Source organism: Cervus elaphus, chromosome X (genome assembly GCF_910594005.1).
Source record: "Cervus elaphus chromosome X, mCerEla1.1, whole genome shotgun sequence".
Lineage (NCBI taxonomy): Eukaryota > Metazoa > Chordata > Mammalia > Artiodactyla > Cervidae > Cervus > Cervus elaphus.
Window position 1 is genome coordinate 54,720,607 of NC_057848.1, and position 20,753 is coordinate 54,741,359.

Here is a 20,753-nt window from a genome sequence, read left to right on the forward strand (position 1 = left end):
CTGGGTACATTTTTGCATTCTGGAAAAATGATCAACATCTGTTACATGTTGCAATGATTATGGTGTGCCAAATCTAACTTTTCTCATGGAATCAAGCAAAAAGGAATCACTACTCCCAAACATGTTCTGTTGGAATTTTAACTGTATTTGACCACTTTTGTTTACCTTGATGTGAAGCAGTCCATGAAAATCAGGCCAATGTTTATAAAATCTATTATTCTCACGTTTGGTGCTCTTCCCAAGTTGCCACTATAACAAATGATACCTCTGAAAGTGACTACAATATACAGCTACTTCAGTTATTCTGTATATGCAAAGATGTCTTTTTAGAACATTCTTTATGATTAAGGGGGCCTGTTTGTCTAATGTACAGTTGTCTATATGCTCTGTCCAGAACCATTAGTGTTCTGGGCCTGCATGTCCTCAGCAAGAAACAAATGCTAGTTCGCTTCTGGGGAACCAGTCCATCAAGAGAACGGCACTGTTGCCTCCTTCAACCAAGTCAGACACTCCCATGGTGAAAACTTCAAGCTTTCACTGACTAATGGGTGCAATTCAGAACCAGTGTATTTTTTTTTAGTAACTCCCTATAATCAATCAAGATGCCTCAGAGTCTTAAGTGACTTCCAAAGTCACATGTTCCAAGTGAATCACTGCTCAGTTTAAGTGTGTTGCTATTACAGGCTCTGGACCAGGCATAGGAAATCAAAGGTGAAGGGGGGAAACTCTGAAAACAGCAACAAAAATCACAAAGAAAGGTGTCATGATTTGAATGAAAATAATGATTAAATTACTAAATTAAGTCACTGAAAATTGAAAACAGCTGGAGCAAATCTGCTAGACTTACATGGGAAGCAATACAAAGTGGAAGAATGTGAAAGCACTCTTTAATGTCTTAGGAGAAGCATATTGCTTACTATCTTTAAGATAATCATTGTGACAAAATTACCTAGCTTTATTTCAATTAAAAAAAAACAAAGCTAGAAAAATGTTAAAAGATTAAAATTCAGAAGCGATCTGTGTCTTTGGCTAACCAGTCATACCCCTTTAATAATGGGAAAACATTTGGGAATTTATAAGCTCATTGGGAAAATACAATACCTGCTGTCATTTCCATATTAAAAAATCACATATTTGCTCTCTACAATTCGAGGTGGAAAATTTAGAATGCTTAAATTGAGCTCTAAAGTTATAAGCAATGTCTATTAATGAAAATATTAACCAAACTCTTTAGCAAATGCAACTGCGTAGATAAAAGATATAACCTACAAATATTACATTAATACTTAAAGAAACTTACTGTTCTATTGGGAACTTCTACATCTGTGTAACAAACATGCTGTTATTCAGTTCATCTATTGATAATGGGGGTATCTATAGTAGTAAAAAGATTTTAGATTAAAACAGTTTCTTGAGAGAATTCCATTTATTTTGTTCACTGCTTGGACATGGTAATCAAAAACCTTAATCAATTTCATAGAAAAATTTAGACATATTAACCATATGCAGTAATAGTTAATGTTGCAAAGCACAGGTTAGAATGTGGTTTGTTTCCCCCAATGAATTAATGCTCTGTGTCCTATAGGGTTATCCAACTTGTAATTAAAACAGCAGTGGACTTAAAGTCTTAAAGTGTGGTTACCATTTTAATAAGGTGAAATGCCCATCATATTACACAATAATTATTTTAAGTATCTCCTTACAATTTCAAGACTTCCCAAAATTCATAATTTGACTTGTGACTCTGCCTCTAAAAACCTCAAGCAAATGAAAATTAAAACAGCACAAACACATCTAATGTATAAGTAGGAATTTCTGATGTAATCACTGGGTAATGATAAGCGTATCTGTGCCTTGGAAAGAAATGTGTTATCTTTCTTTCCAGTAGACCTGAAGACAACGGTGATGATATTACTAAGCAAAAGTTCAAATGCAATAACTAAAAATGGTGGTAAAGTAAATTCTGTTCTCAACCAATGAGGAAACATTAAAAAAATTAGCATATGTATTTGAGGATTGGTGTAGTAGCAACAACTGTATATATAATCTAGCAAGAGTAACACCTGTAACCAATTAAAAGAGCCTATTCTGCTGATTCATCTCAAGATGAGTAGCAAAGCAGGAACATCTGTCCAGAATATGCAAAAAAATTCTAAATCTAAGAATGGCTTAAGAAAGACTAATAGCTCTCACCAACCTCCAAAGCATACACTGTGCCTTATCAACACACTGTAGTTAGCTAGGTCCAAACAGGTGAAATAAATGGCCAAACCTGATTGCCCGGAGCTGTTGCAACGAAGGGAATGCTGGTAGCAGGTGGTGGCGCTGCGGACATGGTGGTAGGTGTAGCACTGTGCATCATGGGCACTTTCAGCAGGAAATCATGGAAGCAGCGCACGAGAGGGTGGAGCAACCATGATACAAACGATGGAATGGGGCGTGGCAGGTATCGCAGCGACAAGCCATGTGACATCATCACGACGGATACACCAGGGTGCAACATGCAAACAGTCAGTGCAAAGCAACACAGCATGGGAGGGGGGGAAATTTAAAAAGAGAAAAGGGGAAAGCCAATTATAGTTACCATTAAGGAAAATGGAATCATTCTCAACATTTACCAACAGTTAAGTTTTTGAGCAGAATCACACTGTAGTTGACTTCAAGGGCTAAAGTTTCAGAAGGGGTTACAACGGGGGCCTAGGACAAATCTGTTTTTACCAAGGCTATCTCTATGAATGGCTAGGCAAGCAGAAAAGTAACTTGGTTGTGTATTCAAAATGGGAGTAGGGAACTGTAAATTGGTATTTGGGTTCAGTAATTCATGACAGACATGAGTGCTGTCACTAGATTTGTAGGTGCAAATGGACAGTTTTATATATAAATATACTTACCTGATCTGCATACAAAAAGATTAGAGTTTGGTGGAAATATGGTAGAGAGCATATAAAAAGAATACAGTGGACTGTGTGTGCAGGTTTTAAGCACATCTGTGGCAAACCCCTTGGAAACTTGGGCTACTTATGAAATTACTCAGGCTGCTTACTTATTGTTTCATAAATAGCCCAAGTTTCCAAGGGGAACTTCATAGTAAATATCCAATGAAATCTTGCCTTCACTGCAAATACTACAGCGACAGTGACTAGCAGCAGTAACAACTTTTTTCAGGCAGATTTCTCTTTGCCTTTTCTAGTTTCTGTGTCACTTTCAAAGCTTCTTGGATGCTCTTCTTTTTTTCTAACTCATTTTGGAAAGCCAACCAAGGAATTAATGTGTGAATGGCAAGCAGGCATATGTAATACTTTGCATCCACATCGATTGAATTCAGATTTTCTGAAAGTCAACAGAGAAAGTGAATGGCCTAGAGAGAGGAAAATCAACATATGCAATGTCATAGAAACCACAAATGTACCCCACGTGGTGATTAACAGAAACTCAGAAATAATTGCTCACGCCCACCTATCTCTAGTTATCCACTACCTATCGACACCCCTTATTGTGAAAAGTGAAGTGAAAGTGTTAGTCGTTCAGTTGTGTCTGACTCTTTGTGATCCCATGGACTGTAGCCTGCTAGGCTCCTCTGTCATTGGGGATTCTCCAGGCTAGAATACTGGAGTGAGTAGTCATACCCTCCTCCAGGGGATCTTCCCAACCCAGGGATTGAACCCAGGTCTCCTACATTGCAGGCAGATTCTTTACCATCTGAGCCATCAGGGAAGTCCATCCCTTATTGCGGCACATTTGAGTTCTAAAAACTCTTGTTTTCCCTTTAGGAGCACAGCAACTGCATAAGGAACAGTACCAGTTGGAGCATGCATGTGCATTCCTACACAGAATTCTTAGGTAAAAGGACCAGGGAGCGGAGCCACAAAATGGGAAGATGGAGACACATTTCACGAACTTGCAAAAGTCTGTTCTCTTAATCATATGCATATAATGTTTCCGCTAGTATCAGTGGAGATGCTTTTAATTCTGACAGGGCATCACTAATAACAGTGGCCTCACCTGTCAGTGAGTGCTTTATGTGGCTGTCATTTTGAGGTTTTTGCTTTATCGTGATAAACCCCTTAGTCCCTTTTGGACTCTGCAGCAGCTTTGGCTGACCAATGAGATGGAGGTCAAGCTGTTGCAAACTCTCCAAAAGGATAAAAGGAACTGGATTGATATGAGATGGCGGGGTGAGGTGGGGTAATTCTTCCCTGTATGGAACACAGCTATTTTCTCCTGGTCTGTTCCTGGTGCCCATGGAAATGACAGGAGCTGTGAACTCCCCTGGAGTTCTGAGGCAAACGAGTCGCTTTCCTTGTTTTCTTTCTAGGTGGCGCTAGTGGTAAAGAACCTGCCTGCCAAAGCAGGTAAGATGTAAGAGACATAGATTCGATCCCTGGGTGGGAAAGATCCCCTGGAAGAGGGCATGGCAACCCACTCCAGCATTTTTGCCTGGAGAATTCCCATGGACAGAGGAGCCTGGTGGGCGACAGTCTATGGGGTCACAGAGTTGGACATCACTGAAGTGACTTAGCACACATGCATGCACAAAATGGTTTTGAGATGGCTACCATATTGGATGGGTGGCTAATTAAAGGTTCTGTGTGTTACTGGCTATTAAAAATCACATACCCCCAAAGAGTCATTTTGAAATGATCCTGTGGTGCCTGATTTCTGTGCAGATGGCACTTCATCCTAGAACACTATAGAAAGCATTAGAAAACACTACAGAAGGCTCTAGTTTTGCTTTTTTGCAACATCTAAATATTGAATGATTTTGATCTTTTGGGTAACTTTTTTTGGGAGGAATGGTTTTGTTGTACTTTACAAATTCTACATTTGAAGTATTTTAAATATTTTACAATTTCTTAGTAACAGATGTAAACCAGAGAATAAAACTGCCCATTCTAGCTAGATAAGGAAATGTTTCAAAATATTTTAGCTACAATTTGTAGTGTGAAAATACAGAAATGGCAACGTCGGTATTCAACCACAGCAGCAATGAACTAGAACTTGAGAGTGTTGGACTGCTGTGATTTCACAAAAAACATGTAACAGACAGCACCATATTAAAGCTTAAATACTCAGAAAATGTTCAGCTATATCATTCAGTTGCTTGTTTCTTTCATAGTCACAATAAAAAACACTTTTTTTCAGATTAGAAAAAGTTGAGAATTTTTGTACAAAACCTACCAACACTTGAAGCGGGTGCCATGCACAGTATTGGCCCTGGACACCATGCAGAAAAGCGTGAAAAGTAAAGAAAAGAGATATTTCATTATTAAAGCTTTATTGATAGAAATAATTTTTAACTAGAATGATATTCTTAGCAATATTAATGAACCAGCACATGCATATCCAGTAATCTCCCATGCTCACAATTATAGCTTAAGACCCCAAACCCAGGTGATCAGAGTAATTCTTGGATTCTTAGGTATAAAAATGAATGTTAATTTTTTCTTTAAAGGCATTAGCTCAACTTAAATTAGTTATATATTTATTTTGGACGAATACATTCTAAGTGATTTTTATTATGAAAGGGAGAGTTTTAATTTATTACATATATTATTTTCAAAATATGCACCAAGATCTGGCAACTGGTGTCAGCAAGTTCTACTTAGAGCACTAATCTACTATCATGGCCTCCCCCACCTAGTGATCAAGGACTTGACTGTGAACATATGGCAAACATGATTTTCACCAAGGAGGGCTCTCAACCTGACAAGGTTTTATTTTGCCATAAATTAAGGGGAAAGGGATTCTTCTGACAGTTTTGCTTATGAATCTAGATTTTTAAATTAGCCAAATCCAGCTCAAAAAAGTCTAAAAATTGTGTTTTTAAATGGTATCATGAAGAACTATTATGGTTAGTAACCAGACAGAAGTTAAGATTTTTATGGCTTCTTTCAAAATTAATTAACTGATTAATATATCAGTGAATCAATGGGTTTCTTTAAGTCCAGGCATATAATACTATTATGTGCTTAATATGCTTATAATTAACAAGGTTTCTAAATTAATTTTTAAAGCATGCGATTTTCATTTAATAGTTTCCAAACTGGGGCATTTAAGATTCTGACCAAAAAAAGAAAAAAAAAAAGTCTACTGGACTCCCTGTGGTTAGAATTTTCAACTTATTCCTAAGAGATTATATGCTAATTCTTAAAGTACTAAACCACTGGAAGAAAAGTATTTTCCCCTCATATATGATGTTTATTTTAAAAGACTATGGCTTAAATTTTTCTTTTCAACTTTGTACAAAACTGTTATACTAGTAAATATAGTTGAATATAGGAGGTAATAAAATATGCTGCAAAGTGTTAGGAAAATGTGACAAACTTCCATATATTTTATATTAACTGATTTAAGAGTTAGAGGCTAAAACTCCCTGTTTTACATTGTATTATCTAAATACACACTGTATTATACTGTATATAGTATATATATATACTGTATTATTCTGTAATCTAAATTTCAAGGTAGTTTTATTATAACTATCTTTGGCATATCAAAGATATATAGACTACCTATTTTTGCAATGTTGCAGCTCCGAAACTTTTGTGAGAGCAGACCATTGCCTTTGAAAGTGATACCTAAGAGTCAAAGAATTAGTTTAAGACTGAAACAAGTGAATCAAACATGAAAAGCAAAAATTAAGAAATGCTCAAAAGAAAAATGCTGACAGCGTTTCCTAGTTTGATTTCAAAACCATTAATTTTCAGGAATCACAGGAAAACAGTTTGTTCTGTATGCACACAGACACATAATTGCGTTGTTTTATTTCTAATCAAAATACCCATTGACCATCCTCACATAAACGTTCTTTGAAAGCTGGGGTAAACTGTATTCATTGACAACACCACTCAACTTCCAGGGCCCAGCCCCACTCTCACCTGTAGGAATAAACTGCGGCTGCGGCTGCGGCTGCGGGATCGGCATGTTAGGCAGAGCCTGTTGGCAGTGGAACACGCTGGGATTAAAGACTGGGGGGGCACAATTGGCCTTGTCAAGTGCCGATCTCTTTGGTATCAGTTGAAGTGTACCAGGCTGAAGGCCCTGTGAGGGAAGGATAGATTAATAAACAGTACCAAGGAAAGTAAAATATGTACTCAGACCAAGCAAGCAGCAGTTCCATAAGGTCTGGCCTGGGAACCCTTTGCGAGGGTCACCATTGAGCAAGGTAACCAACTAAAAAGATGAAGTCGTTCACTACATGAGTACATACTCAGTCCAAAACAGAAAAGGAACATACCAGGGAGAAAGAAGTTTTTCAGCCTCACTAATTTAGACAAATGAGTGAAGTTGAAAAGGGATTCATCAGGTGGGCAAGATGTGACAGGATGCTGTTGACAGCAAATAATCATTTAAAATGAACATCAAAGGCTTCCCAGGTGGCTCAGTGGTGGAGAATCGTCCTACCAATGCAAGAGACACAGTTCCGATCCCTGATCCAACATGCTGGGGAGCAACAAACCCAAGCATCGCAACTACGAAGCCTGTGCTTTAGAGCCCAGGAACTGCGATCACTGAAGCCCGGGCACCCTAGCGCCTGTGCTCTGCCCCGACAGAAGCCACCGCAATGAGACGTCTGTGCACCACAACTAGAGAAAGCCTGCATGCAGCAACGAAGACCCTGTGCAACCAAAAATAAACAAACAAGTAAAAATGAAAAATAAATCAAATTAACATCTAAGGGATGCTCATCTATCCACCTATTAAAATGAGATTAGCAGAAGCAACTTATTAACAGGAAAGGGATTTTTACCAGTTAAAATTCTGATCTAAATCAAGGAGATAATGGCATTTGGGTGAAAAAAAAAGAAATGTCGGTAGATCTGAGTCTGATTCTGTAGCTCCAAAATCCAAAATTCAATTTATACAAGGATTTGGGGTCCAAACCCTATATTTGTGTATTTCCCAACTAATGTGTAAGGAAAAAGCAAATGAATTAATCGCCTGCACCTAGAAACCATAGTTAGCAAAATGTATGCAATTCTCATTTATTTATAGAGACCCGCTGTGCATTTCGGTTTGTACTGTTTGCTTTGTTAAGACCTTGTAAAGCTGAATTTAAGGTAAGAGGTTTTACTCTTACTGAGTTAAAATCTTCCTTTCATGTCTACAATTCTTTAAAATCCTACTGTGCTTATAATATTCAGTCAAACTTGCCCCTGGATCAGATTCACTGGAGAAATTGGATCTCACATTTTCCCCTCTACTAACCGCAGAGTACTTTAAAAACATGTCCTGGCGACAACTGGGTATGCTCCAAATTCTTAAGGAGATGGGCACATTTATGCTGAGTACCTAGCCTTCCATATGCCAATGAGGGCATGCCATGACCTCCTTATTCCTGTGGATAAAGAAGGCCTAACAGTATCCCTATTTTATTTGGGAACTTTATAGCGTCCCTTCAAGTCTTTTATATGCGTACAAGTTGCTTTAAGTGATTTCAATCTGAGCATGAACAAGAACAGGGTAAAAAAAAATCTCCCTTTCAAAAAGCATTTCAACTGTGAATCCTTACAATACAGAAAGTTTAAACTTCTTCATGCAGCCTCCTTTGTTTAATCTTATCTCACACAATTTCCTATGGGTAAATGCAACTTTTACCTTTAAGACTCTGCTCTGATGACTCAGAAAGGCATTTTATATTGATGTTCAAAAACACCAGTTGAAGGCCTATTATACAGTATACTTAACTCTTTATATGGAAATTTGGGGCTAACATATATATCTTACCAAACACACCAAAATCATCAGAAATAGGCACATACATATGAAAGTCCCATGACTGAGCATGGGACAGGATTACCAAAGCACAGGCAAGCCATTTCTCGTGCATCCCATGCATATGAGAACCTTTATTTTCAGGGGGCCAACTGTACTTCCTCTCTATGCCACCAACAGAAATAACTAACAATTGGAGGCTTAAATTCTGCATTGATATTCTGGATACCTTCCTATTTTCATAGCTAAAAATCCCCTCATTCAAAAGAATTTAAGACAAAAAATGTGATGAAGTCTTTTTTTTAACATTCATTCACAGATTCTGCTGTCCAGATCAAGGGAGAAAATAAGTGTGTTCTATGTTGGTACTCAGCTCTTTCACAAATTAGTGGGTTCAGTTCTGAGACAGCAGGGTTACTGAGGAGGAACAAGTCCAACATTGGTGCTATGGCCACAAAGCTGTCACCTGTGAGAAAAGTTTGGAGAAATTTGGGGTATTTGGCTTAGAGAAAAGACATGAGAATCAGGTTCCTATGAAACAGGGATAGACTTTTTTTGGTAATAAAATAAGTGTATGTTCCAGTTAAAGTGAGGTAGAGTTGAACTTAGTATGAGGAAAACCTTCTCAATAAATAGGGATGCCTGAAAATAAATGTATCTCTCTTATGAAAAGGAAAGATCTCTGTCATGGGCTTCAGCGTCACAGAGGTGATTTTTTCCCACAGTCAGGAAAAATGAGGTTTCCTCAGAATGTTGTCCCTTATTTGGGTTATACCCTATTACATGAGGAAAGGCCCAGGATGTAAAAGAAATGGATAGCTTACAGCCTATCAAAATAATTGACAACTATGACAAACCTAAGTAATCATAATTCCTGTTTTTCAGCCTATCACACAATAGTGTTATGCAAGTATTTTTCCTACCTCCTACCTTACATAGTTAAGTAGAACTAACTTTCTCAAAAATTTACTTACTATGCCAACTCAATAGTCAGGCCTTTTCTCCCAACCATATAGAAATTACCCCTCAAGCCTTGCCTGGCTGCTGCCTTGAAATCATCAACCTTTGGGAAATTAGAACTTAATTACCAACTCATCCTCCAAGTCCTCTGTTTTTAAAAGTTACTAAGGATATTACCAGCAAAGTGCCCATCTAGGTGGCTCACAGGACATTAAGGTTAGTTAGGCTGTAAAAATCACTCAAAAATAATTTACTGCTTAAGTTGTATAATTTACTCCTTCTTAAAAAATGGGAGAAAAAGCACAGTAAGAATCATTAGGAAAGCTTTTAAATAATTACCTTTAGAAACTTTTAGTGAATTAGAATAAATAGGTTCTCTCCTTTCCAGTTTATATCCTGAGAGATTCATTTTAAGGTCCACTCATGACTATCCAAGATTGTGATTCCAGGGTATTAGACAAATTGAGGCATATATGAATCATTTATCCCCAAACAGAGAGTCAACAAATCCTGACCTGTTCTTACCATTGCAGTGGCAGCTGAATGGTTCATCTGGTAATGAGCTGCTTTGAGTTTGGCTTGCAAGTGCGCAGGAGGATGAAAATACCTGCATTTCTCTCGGGAGCATCGACCTTTGATGTAATCCATGCAGATGGTCACAGTATTATCACTTGCCTCAATCATGGACACATCAGTAGGGTGAGCATAGCGGCAATCATTCTCACCACGGGTACAATTACCTCGCTGAAATTCACGGCAAACCTTAAAGAAAAAAAAAAATCACATTGACGCTTGGAAGGTTATTAGTTTTTATTTATTTTGCCAGTGAATGTAAGAGCAACAGTACACATTCTTTTGTCATCTATTTAGGAAAAATTTCAAAAGCTGAAGGATAATGTCAAGCCATAGTCACTATGAGACAGAAACATAAACAAAATTTCTCTTCCAAGAAAGATAACAATCCATTGTCCCCAAAGGAAGTCTGTCAGCTTTCCTTACATTGAAATGAAAGTATTCTTGAAAACTAGGCTTCCCTGGTGGCTCAGCAATAAAGAATCACCTGCCAATGCAGGAGATGCTCATTCAATCCCTGGGTTGGAAAGATCCCCTGGAGTAGGAAATGGCAGCCCACTCCAGTATTCTTGCCTGGAAAATCCCATGGACAGAGGAGCCTAGTGGGCTACAGTGTATGGGGTCATAAAAGAGTTGGATATGATTTAGCGACTAACCAACAACAACCAATTATTGAAAACCAGTTTTTAATCCTCCACTTGATATACAGCCTAAAGTGTAATTAGCTACATTTGCAAGAGGGGATTATGTTGTTAAGGGCCAAGATGTGTCTTTATCACACAACAATGTGGTTTTTACAAGCAGACTTGTGCACCATGACTAAAGGATATGTACAGATTCCAGCCCAATACATGGCCAAGCACTGGAGGAGTTGCCAATGGAGCTGACTTGGTAAGAAATTGACTAGTTAGTTATTTCAACTTATGAAAAAGGACATAGTTTGAAGGACTTCCATAAATCGAAAAGCTGTTTGCAATTTTCTTTTAGTTTCCTTTTCTTAGGCATAAGGATAGTTCTGATCTAGCACATCATTCTTAATATGGAGAAATAGGTTTAGACTCTATGAGACTCATTTACATTCTGCATTCATAGACAGCTAATGGGTCTTTTATTTTCAGTTTGATTATTCTAGCAAGTAGAGATCCACCAGTGAATACAGACTGTAATTCCAGACTGTAAAGCTGGAGCTGCCCACCAGACTTTCTGTGCCATAGCAGAGGAGATGCACAGTCTGCGGCCGGGCAAACCAGGACATTGTTTGACCTACGGTACAACCGTGTACTTCATAACAGGGTAAAATTGCAGTAGTAAAATGTCTAATACTTCTCTGAGGTAATATTCCAGAAGCTTAAAACCCAGATGTACTTATTTAAAGCATTCAAGACACCAGGTTCTGGAAATGTTTATGCATAAGGCTGATATCTACCCTTATAAGTATTCATAGATTTCTACACAAATACCTCCAGTTTATCTGAACGGATCGGTTTTGGACCAACAGCCCCTTGCAGTGGAAGAGGTGGGTTTCCAGAAATCAGAACAGGTCCATTTTGTACCAGTTCGGCGGGGACCAGTCCCATCCCAGGATGAGGAGGTAAGTAAGGATTGTAAGCCATGGCAGGATTAGCTGCAATTGCAGGATTCACAGGAAAAGAATTCTGTGTGTTTAAAAGAGGAAAAAAAAAGGTGTTAGAGGTCAATAGATTATTCCTATTATTACACAAAGAAGCAGTCTTTCAAAAAGCGTAAGCCATATAAAAATTTACCATTGTATCTTCTGATTTATTTTTAGTCTCATATTAATTCCCACACAAGAGTTCCTTTTAAACCAACAAATCTCTTTGAGTAACAAACTCACTGGTAAGCTGATAAACCAAGCCACATAATTTTAACAGTTATGAATTAGGTAAATCAAATCACACTGATGGAGTCTGTTCCAAACATGTTTTCCCTAACACTTCCACTTTTATCTAAAAACCTTGCCACCATCTAAAAACCTTGCCACCATCAATATCATATATGTGGGCAATCTGAAGGTCCCATTCATTTCACTATCCTCCTTTCTCTTCCTGGCAGTACTGGTTTGCTCCAAAGCTTGTGGTCCTACCATGGTTCCCACCTGCCCTACTGAACACTTGCTTTTCTTCCCGGCCCACTATCAATTATGAAGACAGGCAAGGAGGGAGGAAGAGAGGAGTAGATTTTAAAAGGTGAGAGCTTTAACTTCTTGCTGTCTACCTAAAAGCAGATTGCTATGGTCATTTTTTTTAAGAGGTCTTATTTTACAAACGAATCTGACTTGACTAGCCTTGTCTTTATCTAAGGGACCAGATGATATGCACAGTTTAAAAGAGGGCCCTAAATATCCTAAATAGGATTCCTACTAGGCAGGGAGAGTTAACAGGATTATAGGTACATACATACACTAGAGTATAACTGGTAAAAGTCTTGGAAATGCAAAAGGCTATTACTGGGTTTTTAAATTTTTTAACAGTCCTGATCTCAAAGTGTGTAATATATGTATTGCCTTTATTATTATCTGTGATGAAATAACTTATCACTTTACTCTGCTGTTTTCCAGTTTGTTCCACATGGGAGCGTCTTTTCTTCTCAATGTGGTCATCCCCTAGAGCACCCAATATACATAGTGAATGACTGATAAAATCAATGACATAATTTAAAAATAAATGTAAACATTTTAATGAATGAATAACAAATCCTGGTTAAATGTAGTATATTTCTAATAGTGACTTTATAAGGTAGGTGCACTGCTATCCAACTGGTGATGTCTCATGTATTACTAACAGCATGTGTTCTTGCTTTCTTTTTAATTTCTTTCACTAAAAACAAAAATCTGTTGCATTGTCAAGCTGTGCCCACATCTTGTGCTAGATCACAATAACAGGAACAGTTCTAAATGGAGGTAGAATAGGACTCTGTAGAGTATGAAGTGAGGGACAATCTATATTCATGCTGCCACCCTCTAGTTGGAGTTGAAATTTTCACCAGCATAGCCTTCTCCATGTAACCCGTGTTACAAACCACATTCACCTTGGAAGGAAGGGCTTCCCCATTAGCACTCTCCCTTAAGATGAGTTTGTTGTTTAGTCACTAAGTTGTGTCCAACTCTTTTGTAATCACATGGACTGTAGCCCTGCCAGGCTCCTCTGGTCTATGGAATTTTTCCAGGCAAGAATACTGGAGTGGGTTGCCATTTCCTACTCCAGAGGATCTTCCCCACCCAGAGATTGAACCTGTGGCTCCTGTGTCTCCTGAGCTGCAGGCAGACTCTTTACCATTGAGCCACTGGGGAAGCCTTAGATGAGTTTTGTTTGTTCAGTTGCTAAATTGTGTCCAACTCTTTGCAACCCCATGGACTGTAGCCCACTAGGCTCCTCTGTCCATGGGATTTTCCAGGCAAAAATACTGGAGTGGGTTGCTATTTCCTTCTCCATAGGTGAATTTATCATTAGCTAACTGGCAAATTAGGAACAACAGAAAGAGCATGTCCTGCTCCCTTCCAAACTGGTAAGACTCATCACGGTAAGTAGAGAAGGCACGGTGGCCAAGAGCTTTTAAGAGGAAAAAGGGGTGACCCCAGGTGGCAGGAAAGATGATGGGGCAGTCAGAGGAAGTGCTTTAAGGTTTGAGGACAAAAGCCACGGGCTGACCCAGACTAACTAGCACTGTGATATAACAGGTTATAGGAACATATCATGCTTCTCACAGAATGAAATATAAAGCTTCAGAAATTAACTGATGTGATATTATTTTATATAATGAGCTAAGACAGACCTTATTAATTTGATGATTCAGGCTGTCTCAAAATTAGCAAAAATCTCAAATGGTAAAACAGAACCCAGAAGAGCCATTATTATATTTTATTATATTTTCTAAAGCTACTGAATTAAAAGGAAAACTGGCAGATGAGTGAGTTTTCTAGATTACAAAATTATTAATCACTAATAAATACTGATCAATTAATAATATTTAGGAATAACGGACATGTAGCAATGCTTCCTATTATAATAGCTCCGAACTTCTGTATTTTTTTCCTTCCTTTTTGGGGGAAAATTTACTGGTTAACTTGGAATATATTTTAACCTTCTTAGGTTTGTTATATGTTCCAATCTCATGAAAGCAAGCTGTAAATTAATTGGAAGTGTATATAAATAGTGCAAGGGGCTTGCTGAAAAAGTTTAGGGTTTGTAAGATTATACTGTATCATATTTACATTTTAAAGTTAGCGTTGTAGATTTTATAAGCATTTCCTCTTTGGTATAAACTTGATTCTATAATGCTGTTTATTGAGAAGAAGCAGGGTTTTTTTTTCTTTTTAATTTTCAACCCCTTGGGCACAGCTGGAACTCCTGAGTTTCTTATTTATTTTCAAATGGACATTTCTGTTTTTCACCACCACCTCTGCTCCAGGGTAAGTATTCCATTTTCATGAATTTGAACATTCAAGGGCTTAGCTTTATTTAACAGCCACCTGTTATATCAGGCAGCCGCAAGTTCACACATTCAATTTTAATTAGCAAATTTAATCCTTCCTGTACCTGTCTTGCAGCCCTTGATGTAAGTTGAGCTAAACATGAACCAATCTGTGGGGTAGTCTTAATTTAAAAAAAAAAAAAAGGTACCTAACAGGTTGAATCTGATTTCTATATTCAGACCAAACTGACTGGGCACTTAAATATGTTTCAGATATTCACTCAAGCCTACAAATCATTTACTAAATATTTGAAAATATGAGAAAGTTTTTCTCTTAGAACAAAGGGTATGGATTTTCATCGTTCTTGAGTCTTATAAAACCAACAAGAATGATGGCAACAACTGACTATATGAATAAAAAAGATCACCTAGACAATTATTTACTCTCAATGTGTCTTGCAGTATTAGCTGCTAGGGTAGGAATTCCCACAAGTTACTGGTTACTTGCATGTGTGTGCGTGCTAGTCGCTTTAATCATGTCTGACTCTTTGTGACCCCATGGACTAATGTAGCCCACCAGGCTCCTCTGTCCATGGGATTCTCCAGGCAAGAATACTGGAGTGGGTTGCCATGCCCTCCTCCAGGGGATCTTTCCAACCCAGGGATCAAACCCATGTCTCTTCTGTCTCCTGGCATTGCCAGATGGGTTCTTGACCACTAGTGCCACCTGGTACCCCCAAGTACCTAGGAACAATCAGGGCCTTAGGAAATGCATTCTAAAATCTGGTGAATTGTCTCTAGAACAGTGGCACCTAATCTTTTTCAAGCCCTGAACTTCTCTGAGAGTCTGATGAGAGCTGTGGATCCTGCCCATGGAAAAATTAATATGGGTACAAATTGTGATCTCAAGAAGTTCAAGGACCTCATAAAGCTCACTCCTGGGTTATGGAGTACTTACTGTTCAAGAGCTTGTGTTCTAGGGTAATAGTTGGCAAACCATAGCCCCTGAACCAAATCCAGCCTGCCCTGTTTTTGTATGGCCAGAATGGTAAGAGTGGTTTCTCTATTTTTATTTTATTTGTAGTTGATATACAAAATTGCATTAGTTTCTGGTGTACAGCAAAGTGATTCAGTTTTATATATTATATGCATATACTTTTAAATATTATTTTCCATTTTGGTTTATCACAGGATATTTACTATAGTACCCTGTACTATACAGCAGGACCTTATTGTTTATCCATTCTAGATATAAAGCTTGCATATGCTAGTGCCAAACTTTCAACGCAACCCCCTCACCCATCCTCCTGGCAACCACAAGTCTGTTCTCTGTATCTGTGAGTCCGTCTCTGTTTCATAGATAAGTTCATTTGTGTCACATTTTACATTCCACATATAAATGATATCATATGGTATCTGTCTTTCTCTTTCTGACTTCCTTTACTTAGTATGATCATCTATTTGCTATAAATAGCATTTGCTATTTGCTGTAAATGGCATTGAAAAGTTCACTCCTTTTTATGGCTAAGATTACATTATATATATATTCCAATATATATAATTAGCTTATATATGTATATATAGGGTACTATACAATAGCACTGATATGAACATAGGGCTGTGTGTATCTTTTCAAAGTTTTATCTGGATCTGTGCTTAGGGGTGGTATTGATAGATCATATGCTATTGTTGTTGTTTAGTCACCAAGTCATGTCCAACTCTTTTTCGACCCCATGGACTGTAGCCTGCCAGGTTCCTGTGTGCATGGGATTTCCCAGGTAAGAACACTGGAGTGGGTTGCCATTTCCTGCTCCAGGAGATCTTCCAGACCCAAGGTTTGAACCTGCATCTCCTGCACTGGCAGGCAGATTCTTTACCATCTGAGCCACCTGGGAGGCCTGTGATAGATCATATGCCAACTCTACTTTTTAGATTTTTGAGGCACCTCCATACCATTCTCCGTAGTGGCTGCACCAATTTACAATCCCACCAACAGTATAGGAGGGTTCTCTTGTCCCACATCCTCTCCAGCATTTGTTATTCTCTACATTGTAATATCTCATAACACATGAAAATTATATGCAATTCATGTTTCAGTTTCCATAAATAAATTCCACTCTGCTCACTCGTAGACCGACATAATGAAAAGCATGGATATCTGTTTTTTCTCGTTACAGAAGAACCTATGTAATATCCTCAACTCTTGTCTCTTGTCCCACAAAGGCTGAACTATTTGTCAGCCATTTAGAGAAAATTTTGCTGACCCTCATTCTACAGGATTCAAAAATATAAAGCATTCAATTTCTGAAGTAAAGCACTAATTATATAAAAATCTATGGATGTGAATTTAATTACTTGTAGCAAGATTACACAAATTGAAGAAATTAGACTTTAGAAACAAATATTAAAGTGTTCACTAAAATGTTCTTTTACATAGTTACTAAAATTCACATTCTTAACTATTTATTTATAGAATAACTACTTGGTGACTAAGAATGGGGAGATAGATGGAATCCTGTAAAGGAAAAATTTTAGGAGCCACCGCATTTTGATCTTAAAGGATTCTGAAGCATCTTTGAATAATAATACAATTCAGTGAAAAACGATGCCTCAAATAAATATTTCTAGTTTACACAGACATCTTAGGAACACTGATTTATTACTTAAAATGAGTTATTCCTCAAGGTAGTATAAAGAAATAAAACCTAATAACAGCTTAGATCTCTTTGCAGTAACTTGAATAATATCCAGTGTCAGTCACAATTATTGTTGGATGATGCAAGATACTTAACTCACTTAGGCTAATCCTGGCCTGAAGTCAACATCATAATTGAGGCCTTCCCTCTAAGCTCCTGTCTAAAGGTGGACAACTAAACATTTCCTTTTATAGGATGGTAAACATTTGGTAACAATTTGTTGACTTGATTTTAATGCCAGAAATATAGCACTCTTAAATTTTAGCACTCATAATATCTTAATTTTATTACTCATTTACAAGCATTTATATAGTATAAAAAGCAGCCCCTTTCACCATCACCATGCATATTTCTATCCTTGGATAACCCCAAAGCACAATGAAATGTATCATTTTCATTTTCATCAGACTTTATTAGATGTTCACAAGGAGCACAACTGAATCATTTTGTTTCAGTTTTTCCTTGGTCATCTCCACACTCTTTGACTGGTGTTATGGGGGCACTGAAGGAGGCCCACATAATCTCCAGACTAGTTCATTGGTCCCTCAGTAATTGAGAGTGAACTTTATAAACAGATGCAAGCTGATAGTGGTGTTTATGTACTAATCATACTTGTTAATAAATAAGCCACTGTGGCTCAAAAGAGAGTGAAGAAAAATACTTTCAAGAATCAAAAGTGAATAGTTATCCTCAACTAAACCTGGCTTTTCTGACCTTATTAATCATGTCTCCAAATAAGGGGAAGCATTGAAGGGAGGAAGGTAGGTTGAAGGATTGATAGATTATCATGGGTATAATAGGTGTAAAGTCGAGCAAGCAAGAGGGAACAAGTTATGGTTTGGATCTTCCCTGTAGGTGGTAAGAAGCTGTAGAGCAAGCCACAAATTATAACCAACAGCATAATAGCAGGTGATTCCTAGAGAAGGATCTGGTAAAAGGGTAAATGACTTGTTTCTTAGTTGGGGGTGGGGGAGGGTGGATTTTAACTTTGTTCCTGAGACATGAACAAGAACTGCCCTAAAAATTATTTGTTGCTAAATCACTATATAATAACATTGGCAATTCAATTAACTTCAATATAGCACTAGGAAAGAAAAAGTATTTAAAAAATAAATGACTACTTAATTTTAACAACAGGCATGAGAAAAAGGGTTTGGGAGGAGGGGAAAATAACAAGAGCTGAGAAAAGCAAAAAAGCCACAGAAAGCCTGGAGACTAAAGACATCTCAATGCAAATCCATGATAAATGGATGCAAGGGGTTATAATTATCAGCGGTTTAACAGAGCACCACCACCACCAAAACAACGGCACAAAATAAAACCTTTCATGGCTCGTATAAAAAAATCACTCTACAGAGGAAAAAAAAAGCTCAAAGCTATAATAATACAAAGGATCAGGTAGAAATCAGAAACTAAGGGGATCACAAAAAAATTAATCCATCATCTTACTATTGCTAGATCATATATTCCTAGAGGATAGAGAATATTTCTAATTTACCTTTTTATCTGTTTCTTAACTCTTTTAAATGCCAGGCATGAGTAGACACTCAAGAAATATTTAGTGAATTGAGTCAAAATGGATTCCTAAGCCATTGATTACTTTTAGGTTTACCAGTTAGAAAAATCAAGATAAAAAACAAAACAAAACAAACACTCAGGGATCAAAAGCAGTGGTAGAGAATTCCATCTGTTTTGCTCTCTGGTGGGGAAAACTTTAAGCAAAGACCACTCCCAAACTGTCTTTTGATACAGATGTGAAATGCTACATAAACAGTATGAGAACCACGGGGTATTGTACACATACACATGCATGTGTGCGTGCACACACCCACACCCACACGTATGTATGCATGCAGTTTTTAACTGGAGTGGCTAAGTCATCAATATCAAAAGGTATTCAGTGAAGAGTTTTGAAAAAAATGGTTTAGTGATAATATAGACTGAAATATACAACTTATTACAAAAAGTGTGGTTCCAGGGGACAGGTGAATTGCTAATGTGATATTCACAGAATGGCTGAAGAGAGGAGACTAGGGGAAGGAGGGTTTCAAATAATATTTAGTTCATCTATAAAGATTGTTATGGCTTCCCAGGTGGCCCTAGTGGTAAATAATCTGCCTGCCAATGCAGGAGACATAAGACACACAGGTTCAGTCCCTGGTTCGAGAAGATTCCCTGCAAGAGGGCATGGTAGCCCAATCCAGTATTTCTGCTAGGAGAATCCCGTGGACAGAGGAGCCAGGCGGGCTAACGGTCCATAGGGTCACAAAGAGTCGGACATGACTGAAGTGATTTAGCACGTGCATAAAGATTATTATGGCAGATTAGGATTATTAGGGGGAAGGATTACTGGGTGGCGAGCGCAGCCATGTTTTTTCACACTAGGTCTCCTCATGGCCCTGTCACTGACAAACCACTGAATTTTGTTGATCTAGGCAAGAGGATGGTGATAAGAAGAAAAAAAAAAATCATCCTCTCTAGGGGAGGCTGCCAAGCACTGGGTTTGTTCTTGTTGCTGCTGTGATTTTCTTTATCCTCCGCCAGGGAAAATGAGTTTCACAGACCTTCCCAACTTCCTGCCTTCGTCTCAATGGTGATGAACGGCAAGCCATGCTGAGGGAGCTGCTGGAGCTTAGACGGTGACCGTGAGCAGGAAAGCTAATAGGCCCACATGGTCTCATTAGCACCCCGCTCTCACCAACTGAGCTAACCGGCCCCAGAGGAGAAAGACACAAAATGGGCTGAGAGACGATTACATTTTAATTTATCCCCTGGGAATATATGAGGGAGGATAAAGGGAGAGTGTTGAGATCGGTTCCTATCAAAGAAACTACACACTGTGAAAGACAGCATGTACAAATGCCCTCTGTTCGGTGGCAGAAGTGTAGCATTTTTGTTTCACTTTAAAAAAGAGATTTCACCTTGTGTATTAAACCGAGTTGGGGCAAGGCAGCAAAGCTCCCGCTGTTGCGATTTCTTTTGTTTTACTGCTAAAGGAGTTTTAAGCTGTGTGACATACACAGCCTCAGGAAGGGAACTGAATAACTACTCTACCTTGGCCCAGTAATTGCAATCAGGAATGAATCCAGGATCTGAGGGGCCTGCAGTTTAGGTTGTTGGATAGAGAAGGGGAGCCTTAAGAACAAAGAATATACAAATAATTTTGGCAAATTTTATAAACACATTGCTAGGCCTCCTCCTAGGGCCTTGGAAGGAGACCATGCAAATAAGGGGTCCAGAGCCTTCCTTCGCTAACCTCAAGGAAAGCTTGGGAACAATCTATAGAACAAATATGTCTCAGTTGCTATATCTGAAAGTAAAATCTTTTCTAATTTTTTAGAAAACTTAGTATAATCTTGATAAAATTTGGGGCTTGTA

General features: G+C 38.1%; 1 protein-coding gene across 4 annotated transcripts in view; it reads right to left on the minus strand.

Moving 5' to 3' along the window:
* Positions 1–20,753, minus strand: part of MBNL3 (muscleblind like splicing regulator 3) — a 117,363-nt gene that overhangs the window by 7,952 nt on the left and 88,658 nt on the right. For 2 of the 4 annotated variants that reach the window (XM_043896689.1, XM_043896691.1), the window contains exons 4-9: positions 11,709–11,903; positions 10,201–10,437; positions 6,879–7,041; positions 5,179–5,214; positions 2,273–2,367; positions 1,301–1,374 (exon numbers count right to left, since the gene is read on the minus strand). In XM_043896689.1, the coding sequence (XP_043752624.1) occupies positions 1,318–1,374; positions 2,273–2,367; positions 5,179–5,214; positions 6,879–7,041; positions 10,201–10,437; positions 11,709–11,903 (783 nt within the window). In that variant the 3' untranslated portion in view covers positions 1,301–1,317. The remainder of the gene's footprint in view (positions 1–1,300; positions 1,375–2,272; positions 2,368–5,178; positions 5,215–6,878; positions 7,042–10,200; positions 10,438–11,708; positions 11,904–20,753) is intronic. The other 2 variants (XM_043896692.1, XM_043896693.1) reach the window with 2 other exon arrangements.